Below are 14,952 nucleotides of genomic sequence, written 5' to 3'. Positions count from 1 at the left end.
AACAGATCTATCTGCATTGTCCGTCGACCTCCCTGCCACTACAATAGTCGCAGGGGAGGCGACGGTATATTAGCAGTATTAACTGAGAGAGAAAACAGCTATCCTCTCGTGTATATAATCATGTTTTTATGTTTATTGTGTAATCCGGAAGCAGGAGTTTAAAACCTATATACATTAAGGGAAAAGTCTGGGTTGTGGCACTCGATCACTAGGTGGGGCACTGCCCTTCGCTCCCTGTTACTCGAGTGCCAACAACAATAGGAAGAGGAACGAAAACACACACACACGCCCGTGAGGTGGGGCAATGCCCTTCGCTCCCTGCGAGCTGTGTGTCCCCAATATCGTTTTAGTTTTAAAAACAACAGGATATGTCAGAGTTGTAGATTGCTTTTGTGAAGAACGAGACATGGTCGAGGCCGTGTTTATCGCCGGGTTAAAGAGTTTGTTGTGGAGATCGCTAGATACCACGGGAATCGAATGGAAGGATAAAGAACGTTATGGAACTTACTTTGATTTAGTGCGCAGTCACTCATGACGTAAGCGTAGACGCTCATAGGACAGACGGAACTGTGTAGATCTAACCAGATTAGTGTCGATGTTTCCCGAATATTCTCGTATGTCCATTAACTATATAAGTAGGGCTGCGCACACGTATTGTTGTTCGTTACCAGTCTTGCACTTGTTCTTTCTTACACTGTGCTGAGAGATATTGTCACCGTTGTTCCAGCTGTTAATAAATCTACAGAACCTACACAACTCGTTGTGTCTCCTTTAGGACTGAGAGTGTTGAAAGAAAAAACACGACAACTGGCGTCGCCGACAGTTATTTCCCTTGTCTATTCGGAGTGACTTATTACTGCAAAATGACGGAAACAGAGCAGCTGATAACGCTTCTAAAGGAGCAGATGGAGCAACAGCAACGCCAGCACAAAGAAGATATGGAGCAACAAATGCACCAGATGGAGATGATGATGAAAGCGTTCAGTGGTGCCGCAGCTCCTGCCAGGGAGGAAAGCTACGACGATCCGAGTGCTTCGAATCTACGTTTTCCCATTACTACACAGGCAGCTGCAATCCCATCTTTTGTTGCGTTTGATGCAACATCGGAACTGTGGCCTGACTACTGGTCAAGATTTTGCACGTTTGTGGTCGCCAACTCCGTGCCGGAGCAGCGCAAGGCTCAAGTTTTCTTGACGAATCAGACTGCTACGGTCTACAAACAATCCGCCCAAGGACATCAACAGTTTGACAATGGACGAAATTGTCAAATTCATGAAAGAACAGTTCGACCCGAAACTCTTCTTAGTGCAGGAACGTTTCAAGTTCTGGAGTGACATGAAACGGAAGCCAGGCGAAACTCTCCAGGAGTTAGCAGCGCGCATACGCCAAGACGCCGCTACCTGTGACTTTCCTTCGATCAAAAACCCACAAGACGAAGCTCTGAGACAGAGATTCATATGTTCTGTCAACAATGAGGCTGTCTTAAAGGCTCTATTCAAGATCAAGGACACAGAGCTGGATTTCGCACGTGCTGTCCAAGTCGCGATTGAGACTGAAGACGCAGCGAAGGTTGCCAAGGAAACTGTCTACGGTTCCAAGACCATGCCAGTCAACAAGGTCCACCAGAACAAGACTACGGGTCCACGAAAAAACCACAAGCAGTCTAATTCCACAGACAGGAAGTGCTACCGATGTGGAAAGGCCCACAAAGCAACAGACTGCCCCTACAAAGAAGCCAAATGCCGATACTGTGACGTCACAGGACATTTGGAAGCTGTCTGTAGAAAAAAGCAACATCAGAATCGGAAACGACATTCCCAGGCTTCCGTGAAGAGAGTCACGAAAGCAGAGCTTGTCAACGCGATCCTCGTTGAAGTTCCCCAAGATACTCCTAGGTTGGACAACTAGGAAAACCGAAGCTGGATGACGTCACACATCGTTACGAGTCTGCCAGCAAGCACGACCTGCCCGTGCTGGGAACTTTCATGGGCCAAACCAAGGATCCAGTGACTGGCAAGCAAAGCTCAATTCCGTACATCGTCACCAAGATCCCTCATCTGAATCTGCTAGAACGCAACGCAATCCAGACTCTGGGAATTTCTGTGGACAATGCTCTAGGACTGAGGAGCATAGAGAGTCACGCTAAGAGTGAGGGTGCAAAACCTACGCATCCAGCGACCTCCAACGCGCCTTATGCTGCCCTGCAGCGAGATTGTCGCAGACTGTCTGATAAATTCCCAAATCTCTTCAAACAAGAATTGGGATGTCTCAAGGACTTCGAACTGGACGTGAAGTTCAAGTCTGATGCGAAGCCGGTTTTTCACAAGGCACGTCCGGTACCTTTCGCTCTTCGTGATGACCTCGCCAAAGGCTACGAAGAAGGCATCGCCAAAGGAGTCTGGAAGCCAGTCCAGTTCAACGAATACGGAACGCCAGTGGTACCAATTCGTAAGGCACAAACCTCGGGCACCCTGAAGCCCAAGCTACGGATCTGTGGTGACTACTCAGTGGGCATCAATGATCAGCTTGAAGATCACCGTCATCCAATGCCACTCCCAGAGGAACTGATGCAGAAGCTAGAAGGTGGATTCGGATACACCAAGATCGATCTTGCTGATGCCTACAACCAGATCAAGCTGGCACCAGAGAGTCAACGCAGGCTAGCCCTCAGCACTTACCGTGGGGTACTCCTGCAGCAACGACTTCCTTTCGGGATAAAGTCAGCACCTGGTTTCTTTCAAGAGATCATGGAAAACCTGACCTGTGATCTACCTGGTGTTGCCGTCTTCCAAGATGATATACTAGTCAGCGGGAAGGACGCCAACGACCACCTGAGCAACCTGGAACGTTTGCTCACTCGTCTGAACGACAACGGACTCAGATGTCGTCGTGAAAAGTGCAAGTTCGCACAAGCCAGTGTGGAATACCTTGGACATACCTTATCGGCCGAAGGGATCTCTAAAGGATCGAAGGTCGAGGCAGTTTTGAAAATGCCAGCCCCTACGGACGTCTCAAGCTTGAAGTCTTTCTTGGGCTCAGTTCAGTTTTACGGGAAGTTCATCCCTAACTTGGCCAGCATGGCAGAGCCGCTCTACCGCCTGACGAAGAAGGCGAACCCCTGGAAGTGGGGAGATGAGGAACAGGCAGCATTTGAACAGTTGAAAAATGTGCTTTACTCGGATCAAGTTCTGGTACACTTCGATCCAAACAAGACTTTGGGACTAGCTTGTGACGCGTCCAACGTTGGAATTGGAGCAGTCCTATTTCATCGCTATCCAGATGGAAGCGAGCGCCCGATCGCCAACGTGTCCAAGACTCTCACGGCTGCAGAAAGGAACTACAGCCAAATCCACAAGGAAGCCCTGGCCATCATCTTTGGCTTGCGGAAGTTCTACCAGTTTCTCTACGGACGTCAGTTCATACTGGTGACAGATCATAAGCCACTGACATCACTGTTCGGACCAAAGAAAGGGACTCCACTGCTCGCAGCTAACAGACTAGCTCGGTGGGCCCTGTGGCTGAACCAGTTTAACTACACCATCGTGTACCGGAAAACAGCGGATCATGGCAATGCAGATGCCCTTAGTCGCTTGCCATACGGAGATGACATCGACTTCGACAGGGAGGAAAGTGGTGAAGACATGGACATGGTGTGTGCTATCAAGGTTCTCAGTCTTTAAGTCCAGCCTGTGGATGCCAATATCATCCGTCAAGAGTCAGGAAAAGATCCAGTAATATCTACTGTGATGCGCTACGTCCGTGAAGGCTGGCCACCAAAGAACGCTGAGATCAATGAAGATGTCAACAAGTTCCGGAAGTTGTCGGACTCTCTCAGTATCTGCCACGGAAGCCTCGTCCATGGATCGAGAGTGGTGATTCCACAGAGCCTGCAGTCCAAGATCCTTGATCTGCTGCATCTCGGACACTTCGGCATGGAACGCATGAAACAGTTGGCAAGAACTGCTGTTTACTGGCCCGGTATTGATGCTGCTATTGAGATGGCTACTCGACGATGTGACTCGTGCGGTGAACATCAGAACAAGCCATCCAAGCCTCCAGTTCACCCATGGATGCTACCAGAAAAGCCGTGGAGCCGCTTACACCTGGACCATGCAATCAGCTTCATGGGTAGAGACTGGCTGGTGATCACATATGCTTACTCCAAGTATCCATGCATTCATCCTACGTCATCCACGTCCTCTAGAGCCACTCTAGACCTGCTGGAAGAAGATTTTGCTCATTTTGGATTGCCTCACACACTTGTCACTGACAACGCGCCGACCTTCACTTCTGAAGAATTTCAGAGCTGGTGCAAGGAACGGGGGATCACGCACCTGACAGGGGCACCATATCATCCTGCTACCAATGGAGCCGCCGAACGTTTGGTGCAGACATTCAAACAAGCACTGAGAAAATCTTCTTTGCCACCGAAGCGTGCTCTTCAAGAGTTCTTGATGCAGTACCGGAGAACGCCGACATCCTGTGGTTTCTCTCCGAGTGAACTCTTGAATTCCAGGCAGTTACGGACAAGGATCGACACTCTGCTGCCCTCGCCAGCCCACATCGCTCAGGGCAAGCAATCCAAGGAAGCATCCAAGTCTCAGATGACTCCAGACTCGAAAGCTGTCGTCAAGGTAACCAGACAGTACAAGGCCGGAGATCCTGTGTATGCTCTGTACCATGGACCTCGCCGAGACAAACAACCCCGATGGGTACCAGCAGTCGTCAAGAAGTCTCTGGGTACTCGCTGCTTCAACGTCATGGTCATTCCTCATGGTCCAGTATGGAGACGACACTGGGAACAGCTACAGCCACGCTACACCGCTGAGGAAGACAATGAACCTGGGAGGAAGTGGACACTGTTTCTGAACTTGTAACAGATCACCCCATGGAAACTGTGCCACAAACTCGGAGACAGACCAAACCCAAAGGTACTCCATCCGTTCCAGATTATGGACCAGACAATCCAAGACGGTCAAAGAGAACACGCAAACCCACAGAGAGACTTTGCTGTTGATGCTTGAGGAGTAGCATCAGTTTAGGTGGGGAGGTGTTGTGGAGATAGCTAGATACCACGGGAATCGAATGGAACATTATGGAATTTACTTTGATTTAGTGCGCAGTCACTCATGACGTAAGCGTAGACGCTCATAGGACAGACGGAACTGTGTAGATCTATCCAGATTAGTGTCGATGTTTCCCGAATATTCTCGTATGTCCATTAACTATATAAGTAGGGCTGCGCACACGTATTGTTGTTCTTTACCAGTCTTGCACTTGTTCTTTCTTACACTGTGCTGAGAGATATTGTCACAGTTGTTCCAGCTGTTAATAAATCTACAGAACCTACACAACTCGTTGTGTCTCCTTTAGGACTGAGAGTGGCGAAAGGAAAAACACGACAGAGTTGAATTGGCATAAGGTTATATTTGTCCATATAATCATACAGGGTTGCAAAGTGGGTTAAGTTTGAAGTACATTTTACGAAGGTGTGCTCTGTGGTAATTTCGCTGCCACACTCGCAGTTTCTTTTGAACACGGAACAATTGAGGCCTTTGGTACGGGCCCTTCTTAGAATGCGTAATAGGTCTTTAGGGAGTTTAGGAAAGAAGCCCCCTTTGATGTATTTCATGGGGTCGTTCTTGTGTGTGCTGTTTAGTTTTGTAAGTAAAAATGCGTTTAGGAAGCTATGGTATTCTGAGATGGAGTAGCCAATATTAATTTCGGTTGAGGAGGAAAAGGCAGCCTTCTTTGCTGCAGTGTCGGCTAGATCATTTCCTCTTAGGTTAGTATGTGAGGGAATCCATATTAGGTCCAGGGCCGTGCCTTGTAAGATCACTTGATGGCATACAAATAAAATTTCTTGTTGCATATTTGATCTGTTTTTTGTCCCATTTTCTAGGGCTTCTAGGGAAGAGTTGGAATCTGTACAGATTACCACTCCTGCGGGTGAGACTGGCATATCGTTAATAAATGAAACTGCAATAAAGATAGCATATATAGTTCTGCTGAGAAAATTGAAATGCCTTTATTTAATTTATAGCACTTTTCGATTTTTAGTTCTGGGATTACAAAGGCACAGCCCACTCTGCCGTCTGGCAGCTTCGACCCGTCTGTGTATACTTTTAAAAAGTGGCTATATTTCTTGTTTATTGTTTCTTTTGCCAGTGTGGCCAGATACAACAAGTGATCGGTTTTTTTGAAATTATATTTACTTTTGGAGATGATGTTCGGGGGTTCTAATAACCACGGCGGGTATATTGGGGCCGAGATAAGTTCAATGTCTTGTATCTGCTTGTTTATGTTGTCGAGGAGATTTTCTGCATAATGTTTAATTGGAAGGGTTTTCTCATGGAGTTGAGGGGTATAACGATTGTTGAAGGTTTTCGTTTTATAATCGTTGATTAAATCGTTTATGGTCTGTGTTACACTATATTTGGGGATCGTTGCTGTCTGATAAAAATTGGGTTATCCGCAGATGACGGTCCTCGTCGAGGGTGAGCCAGCCCACTTCTCTGTAGGTAGCTTTCACAGAGGCCCATCTAGGTACATCTAATGCTATTTTCAAGGCCCTTACTTCGGTTGTTTGCAGTTTTTTTAGGATGGTTTTAGGCGCTGAAAAGAAGGATTCCTGCCCGTAGGCGAGACGCGAACGGACAAGGGCTCCCACCACCAGCGTCAGATTTTTTTGGCTGTTTGCCCACGGTTTATTTTTGAGGAACCTGATTACATTTATTGCCTTCAAGGCTTTTTGTATTAAATTATTAATGTGGGGAGTCCATATTAGTCTATCATGGATGGTTACACCCAGGAATTTTACTGTTGTACTGGGCTTTATGACTTGGTTATTTATTTTGATGGAGCACACCCTCTTAAAGACCTTTCTTCTGGATACTACCAGGAAGACTGTCTTTTCTGGTGAGAGTTCGAACCCGTTTTCCACCATATACTGACACAGATTGTTTACTGCATTTTGGTATGATGTCATATCGACGCCAACTTTTCCTTGTCTACTAGGTCTTTTGGAGTCTAGCAGTGCGAGGTCGTCTGCGTAAAGCAGGACGGTAGCCCCGCCCACGTTTACTGTGTTTCTATATATATATACGACTTGTGTCTGTCTGTCTGTCTGTTCGCGATGCGCGGCCAAGGTTCTTGATGGATCTGTTTCAAATTTGCTGGCCATATTCAGGTACACCCCGGACACAATCTGGTCGATGAGATATTTCAACACGTGCTCTCAGCGCGCAGCGCTGAACCGATTTTGGGTTTTTTTCTGGATCCATTTCCAGTAACTCTTCCTTATCTTCTCCAGTGTTTTCAGCGTTTATCTCCCTTCCTTCGTATGGCCGACTACGGTATGAGAAGCAGCTTCGGATATTCCCGTTCCGTTACTATTTTTAGAAGGTCACTGCAGTGTCCAGAACGCTTTCCGGCCTTGCACCCGTAATTTGTCCTCACTGTAAAAGTGCAAAGGTCAAATCAATTTATAGCCACGCGCAAAATACACTGTCATTTTATCTCTATATATTTATACATAGATATATATGTATACGGCTTCTCTGTGTGTGTGTGGGTGTGGGTGTGGGTGTGGATGTGTGTGTGTGTGTGTGTGTGTGTGTGTGTGTGTGTGTGTGTGTGTGTGTGTGTGTGAGTGTGTGGGCAACACCTGTGGATTGTTGAGTTCTGTTTGTGTTGTGGTCTGGCGGCTTTGGTGTGTTTGAATGTTCTGGCCTTCCTTTGAGAAGCCATAACAGTGTTAAAAGGGCTTAGAGATAAGCTCTAAATTTCTCAATCCTGTTTGAGTGGACTTCGCCTCCAAAGGTGATTGTGGTGTTTCGGCACTCGGTTACATTCGGCGTCGTCGACAAGGATGGGACTCGACATGATATGATCAGGAATGGCATTATGGCCACTGAATCATTTTCGTGCTGTTCCCATTCCACGAATCTGGGAGGAACCTAAGCTTGGCGGGTCCATGGTTCGGACCCGGCGAAGCCGGCGTACGGTGCGCCACTCACCCGGCGAAGCCGGGTATTCGGGTCTACTTCTTCCCGGCGAAGCCGGCTACCCGGCGAAGCGGGTATTCATCTAGTATATCATATAACATGATGGAAAAAAGTGTCGGGGCGACGTTGAGCCCTGTGGCACACCCATGTCTAGGACGTGTTTCTCAGAGATAGCTGAGCCCACTTTAACATTGATGGTTCTTTTCGAAATAAAGGCCTTAACAATGTGCTGGGTGCGGCCTGTGATGCCAAGACGTTGTAATTTGTCTGGTAATTTAGCGTGCCACACAGTATCAAAAGCTGTCTTTACGTCATAAAAGGTGCCTAGTAGGGTGTCTTTTGGGTGAGCTAATGTTTTTTTCATACGTTCTACAACGTTAACAAAGTGGTCTTGGCACGAGCGGTTTTTCATGAATCCCGCCTGGCACGTTGGTATGATATTATTTTTTTCCAGGTAAAAGTCGAGTCTGGCCTTCACCAATCGTTCGTAGACCTTACCGAGGTGAGGGGTAAGGGCTATGGGCCGATAACTGTAGGGTAGGGATTTGGGTTTGTTTGGTTTGGGAATACCAATCACTTGGGCTTCCTTCCAGGCTGTTGGTATTTCTTGTTTTTCCCAGCAGTCGTTATAAAAACGAGGGTGGAAGGCGGCGTATTAATGTATATGAGATGGGGTCAGCTCCTGTTGCCTTTTTCACTTTTTTAATCCGCTTAATACATTTAACTAACTCTTTCATGTTAAAAACGCTGTTTATGACATTGTCATTATTTTCATCTAACTTCGGAAAGTGTTTTTCGTCGTCTGTACGCAGCTTTAGTCTTTCTTCGGATAAGTGTTTGGACTGGCTGGCCTTTGCGACCTCATGAGAATCTCGCTCTGGCAGCGCGGGAGCAAAAGGGAGGGGAGGTGGAGGGCTCCGAGCCTGCTGCCAGCCTCCTTATCAACTGAAGTTAAACTCCTCAAATATACACAAAAGCTCTTCTATTAAGAAAACCCACTTGAAAAATGATGTACACACATATGTCATTAAACAACAAACCTTACAACGTATATGTAGATACCAAACACTAGTAGGTAGACAAAAACGCAGACGAACTGCAAAACTTCCAGTTACACTCTGTCTTTAAAGACTGAGCAATTATGTTACACACAAAAATACTTCTTCTTTAATACACAAAACGTACGCTAGACGTTCATATCAAACGGCAAATCCATGCCCATAAAAAACCCACAAAAACGCTGCGTGCTCAAAGCAACAACGGCCATTGCCATAACAAAAACGTCGGCACACACCGGTTTCATCCGTCTTTATACATTCGCATTAGCCACATGTTATGTTGTTATGTTATGTTATCAGACTGGTACTTAGGCTGTTAAGCCTTTGTCTGATCTTTTGATCAGTTGCTATCCTAGCCTAACTTTGGGCTAGGTAACCTACACGATCTTTTGACCGTGGCCTATTCTATCAACTTTTTCTTGGCTGGTGTAGTGAGAGGCATACTGACATTAATTTGGGCTATACATATAATCTGTCAGTGCATTGTCCAAGCGATTTTTGAAACTGTTCATTGTCGGCGCTTCTACCACATTCTTGTCCAAGGAGTTCCACGTGTCTATGATTCTGTTCGTGAAGAAAGATTGTAGGAGAGCTGTTCTGCATTGTTTCTTCTTGAGCTTGAACTGATGTCCACGGGTATTACAAAGGCTATTCAGCTCCAGTGGGTTCTTGCAATCGTAGTATCCATGCACGAATTTGTATGCTTCAATCATGTCTCCCCGGATACGCCTATAGCACATGCTTGGAACCTTCAAAACTCTCAAACGCTCTTCATAACTCAAGGTCTTCAACCCTGGAATACACTTCGTGGCTCTTCTTAATACACTTTCAATCAATTTTTTATCTTTCTCGAGTCGGGGACTCCACACCACATTTGCAAACTTCAGATGAGGCCGTACAAGTGCAACAAAGAGAAGTCTTAGCGTTTCTGCGTCCAAATGCTCATAAGACCGTCTAATGAGACCCAGGATTCTGTTTGCTTTGTTGACTTGTGTTTCCACGTGCTTTGAGAATTTCAATTCACTGTCTACATTGACTCCAAGGTCCTTTTCTGCACTTGAGCTTTCCAGATCAACCCTGTCCACGCTGCCAGGTTTTCTCATATTATACACAAGTTTCTGATTTTTTGTACCCAATTGTAATGTCTTACACGTATCTGCATTAAAGCGCATCTGCCACTTGTCTGCCCAGTCGACCAAACTGTCCAAATCCCTCTGGAGTTCCTTGCTATCTTCACAAGTTCTGGTTTGTCGGTACACTTTTGTATCATCAGCGTACATGCTGCACAGACTGCTCACAACTTCAGGGAGATCGTTAATGTATATAACAAATAAAACCGGGCCCAGCACACTGCCCTGGGGCACTCCACTTGTCACGTCTTTCCAGTCTGACATAGACCCATTGACCTTCACCCTTTGCTTTCTATCACTTAGAAAATCACCGATCCAGTTTTTGACAAGTCCATGGATACCATATGCTTCTAGTTTTTTCAGTAACCGCACATGCGGAACACAATCGAATGCCTTAGCAAAATCAAGGTACACAGCGTCAACCGGTACTCCATCATCTAAGCTATCTGTCCAGTCGTCAATGACGCTAATTAAGTTTGTCACGCATGATCGTTTTGCCACAAAACCATGTATGATTAACATAGCGCCTACATTCTACTGAATAAATTAATACATGTATTGAATATACGAATGAAAGGGATACCGAGGAAAAGAATGGCAAAATAAAATAGAGAGAGAGAGTGGGAGAGAGAGAGAGAGTATGCGTTTGTGAGTATAGCAGCAGGAAACGTCAAGCCTAGTAATCAGCAAACGAAAGAGAGGGTAAAAAGAACACGCCCCTCTTCAGTAAACCTTCATAAAAACTGACTGTAAAACTTAACAAAGATGGTCCTAAAACAAAAAGGGACGTTATGTGTTGTATCCAAAAACGCTGTAATTAAAACATTACAAGAAAAGGTAGGGCAAAGAAGATCCCAAAATATTCAACCCTAATCATTTCCTATAGCTACGTGGGGAGTAAAGTCCAGTTGCGGGAGGGGGAGGGGCTAGAACAAAGGCCCCTCTGTGGTCAGTCAGCCTCCTAGGGCCAGCCACGCTCGCCTCAGCAACACATGTGAAAGTAATTAACTCGCTCGGTACCGGAGTTTTGCTAAGGAATAGAGCAAAACTCCAATTCGGCTGCACAAAAATCGTCTGCTTAAAGTGACCTACTTTCTCTGCTCAACGCACGGGCTATTCGTACTGTATCTCCTCTTGTACACTTACAAGGGTCTTATGGGGAAAATAAGAGATACAAAAAAATGTATGTGCACTGCACTTTTCTCCACACATATAACAAAGGTGTGATGATGTATAGAATTATGTCAGGGAATGCACCTACACTCATTGCCTCAAATTTCAATTTCAATCATTATAGAAAATGTAACAAATTAATTACCCCAACTCCAAGAATTGACCTGTACGCTGCGGACAGGCCACAACCGAATGAACCACCACCTTTTCACCAAGTTCAGAATTGGCCAGTCAGATCAGTGCCCTTGTCAAACAGGCAGCATGACAACGGAACACCTGCTGCAGACTTGCCCACTACACGATGGCCTCAGGAGCCAGATCTGGGCGGAGGCGACCACGGTGCAAGGGAAGATCTATGGCAGTCTGGACGACCTACAGCGCAAGGCAACATTTGCGCGGAGAACCGGCGTTTCCATCTGAGTGATCGACAAGAAGAAGAAGAAGATATTCTGGAGCAGTTATGTGGAACGCCATTCCTAATATATATATATTTTTTTTTGGCTTAACGCCCAGCCGACCACGAAGGGCCATATCAGGGCGGTGCTGCTTTGACATTTAACGTGCGCCACACAGAAGACAGAAGTCGCAGCACAGGCGTCATGTCTCACCCAGTCACATTATTCTGACACCGGACCAACCAGTCCTAGCACTAACCCCATAATGCCGGACGCCAGGCGGAGCAGCCACTAGATTGCCAATGTTAAAGTCTTAGGTATGACCCGGCCGGGGTTCGAACCCACGACCTGCCGATCACGGGGCGGACGCCTTACCACTAGGCCAACCGTGCCGGTCCTAATATAATTAAATTACGAATTCATGAAACATCATTCAAGGAATATTACATGCTGTTTCTTTTACAAAACTTATAAGAAATATTATGAAGCAGCTGGCAAAATATAACTGTACTCTCTGATTATATTGAAAAACATGATTATATATAGCTATTCTGATGAACACGTGGGGGAATTCGGGGGCTGTGATTGGATGGTCTCTTCCGATCATCAAAGCCGTCGCGATATAACCTTGAATGGTTGAAAACGACGTTAAACACCAAATAAAGAAAGAAAGATCATCAAAGCATAATGCTACGGAAGTCGGCCATTTTTTCTTAATATCCAAAAGCATATTGTCAATAACAAAGACGCATGGTTCCGGTTTACCCATCTGTACCACGCGGCGATGTTTCTATCGACAACAGCATACACTGACAACTTGAAATTCTTCTCGGGAATGTTTTTCAGCTTTACAAATGTCGATAGCATACCCTTTTCTGCTAACTTCCCGATGAAACAGGACTAAACCAATTATTTTCTGTCCCTAAACACCACAAAATGCCCAAAGTCGAAAGATGTAGTACAAACAGGGGAGTAAAACGGAACAGTCGTTTTTGTGTGCCTGTGTGACTGTGAGCTCAGTTGCCTGACACAAGCTTTCGCATTCGGCTTTTCGTATCTCGTAACTCCACACTAAATACCCCACCTCCCCTCTCAAAGTATTGATGATCAACCCCAGGTACTAACATTCATGAAGTCGTTTAAAAAACGTATTTTAATTGAGGTTGAAAAAATCGCTTCATGACGAGACAAGTTTAATGCATACGAGTCGAAGACGAGTCGCATTATGCTTGTTCGAGTCTAAATATCGGACTTTATTGCTACGCTAAAAACACACTAGCGTTTATATTGCATTTCTGACCTTACTTTCTTGTTTTAAACTGGCAAAATGACAATGCTTGCGTTGATCTCAGGTTCAGTCAGTAGCAGACAAATTCCCTTCTCATTCAAGGGACGTAACCACTCGATGAAACGGTTTCGAAGGAATCGAATTTTGGGATGCAAACTATTAAATTTCACCTCCAGTTGCATTAATTTTCAATAAAAGGTGTCAAGATGTATCCCTTAATTAAATAAGTTAACCACTTTAATTTGACCGGGTAACAACATTCCAGTGAGGTTGAATGCGAAAGCTGTTCTCTAGCGAAACCGGTGTGTGCATACATGTTTACCTCCCTTGATAAAAAAAGTGTCTTTTGGTCAAAAAGACTAAAAATGGAGCAAAAGTCGTGAATAGTTCTTCAGTTGTTTCAAGTTTTCCGTTGATGTTATGTTTTGATTATCTTCATTATTAGCCTTTTTCAAAATTAAAAACCTTAAACTTCTGTTTGTTATATACAAATAAACTAATAAAAAGCTGTTTCAACAACTGTGTTGTGAAATAGAATGCACTTGGAGTCAGTTTTTCTTCCAAAGTCAGAAAGCGTGTAGCGGTGTGCATGTCTGCGCGAACATGATGCGCGTAAGAAGTTTGTCTGCTATCAAAACCTGATATCAACGCATCGACGCAAAAACTGTCATTTTGTAAGTTTGGAACAACAAATCAAGGTCATAACAGCTATATAATCGCTATTGTGTTTTCAGCGTAGCAATAGGGTCCCATATTTAGACTCGAACAAGTATAATGCGACTCGTCTTCGTCTCGTCGGCATTGTACTTGTCTCGTCTAAATATCGGACCCTATTGCAACACTGAAAACACAATAGCTGTTACTATAATGCATGAAGATTTTTTTTTATTTTTATATACATACAAACAAATATTTCTCTGTTATATATAATCTTTCAAGCATTGCTAAAGAATCACAATGCATCTTAAAATGTCTTATTGGTTGCTTGACATGTTAATTATGGTAAATATGTCATTTGTACTATAGTTAAACTTATCTTCTATTTCTTCTTGTTTGTTACCCCTCAATGGGTGAGGGCCGGATGAAAAAAAGCATGTATACATTGCTTATTCTGTTACCCTCGTAAAATAAATTTCAATTCAATTCAATTCTCTCTCTCTCTCTTTGTTTCATTTCTTTCTGTTTTAGAGTTAGTGGTTATTTGCTTGGAAAAAAGGGGAGAGGGCAAGCAAGCAAGCGCGCGTGTGTGTGTGAGTGTGTGCGTGTGTGTGTGTGTATGTATGTGTGTGTGTGTGTGTGTGTGTGTGTGTGTGTGGGGGGGGGGGGGGGTGTGTGTGTGTGTGTGTGTGTGTGTGTGTGTGCCAACATGTTATTTTATTTTGTAGCCGTTGATTTTCAATCGTAATAGTTGAATGGTTGATATTTCCCACAGATGAGAGGACGAAGCGAGTCAGTTTCCTCGCCACATACCTGAATGACTCCACTCCATCTGACGAGGATGTGCTCATCCCCACCACCGTCCTCAACAACCAGGGCAACGGCTACAACCCGGCCACAGGCAAGTTCACCGCCCCCTACAACGGGACTTACTGTTTTATGGCCAGTCTGTGTGCACATGGCTCCGGTCATGACATTGATGTGTGTCTGATGGTGGACGGCAAGCCGGAACTTTACGTTTATACCCACATTAGCAGTGCTAAGTCTATAGACGCGGCCTCGCTGCAGGCTCTGGTGTCTGTACCAGCTGGTCAGTCTGTGTGGCTGCAGGCTAATAGTGACAACAATCAGTTCTTAAATTGTAATTCTTTCAGTGGGTTCCTTGTTTCCTACGATCTTTGAAATAATCTGGTGAAAGTAAAGGTGTGATGATGTGTTCACCCAACCCCCCCCCCCCCCCCCCCC

General features: G+C 45.2%; 1 protein-coding gene across 1 annotated transcript in view; it reads left to right on the top strand.

Moving 5' to 3' along the window:
* LOC138957176 (uncharacterized) overlaps positions 1-14,927 on the top strand; it is a 32,055-nt gene extending 17,128 nt beyond the window's left edge. The window contains exon 3 of the mRNA XM_070328334.1: positions 14,483-14,927. Within this exon, the coding sequence (XP_070184435.1) occupies positions 14,483-14,889 (407 nt within the window). The 3' untranslated portion in view covers positions 14,890-14,927. The remainder of the gene's footprint in view (positions 1-14,482) is intronic.
* The last annotated feature ends 25 nt before the right edge of the window (positions 14,928-14,952 follow it).

The sequence above is a fragment of the Littorina saxatilis genome, unplaced genomic scaffold, assembly GCF_037325665.1.
Source record: "Littorina saxatilis isolate snail1 unplaced genomic scaffold, US_GU_Lsax_2.0 scaffold_1276, whole genome shotgun sequence".
Taxonomy (NCBI): Eukaryota; Metazoa; Mollusca; class Gastropoda; order Littorinimorpha; family Littorinidae; genus Littorina; species Littorina saxatilis.
The sequence above is the reverse complement of the archived record's forward strand: the minus strand, read 5'-3'. Positions and strand labels throughout refer to the sequence as shown.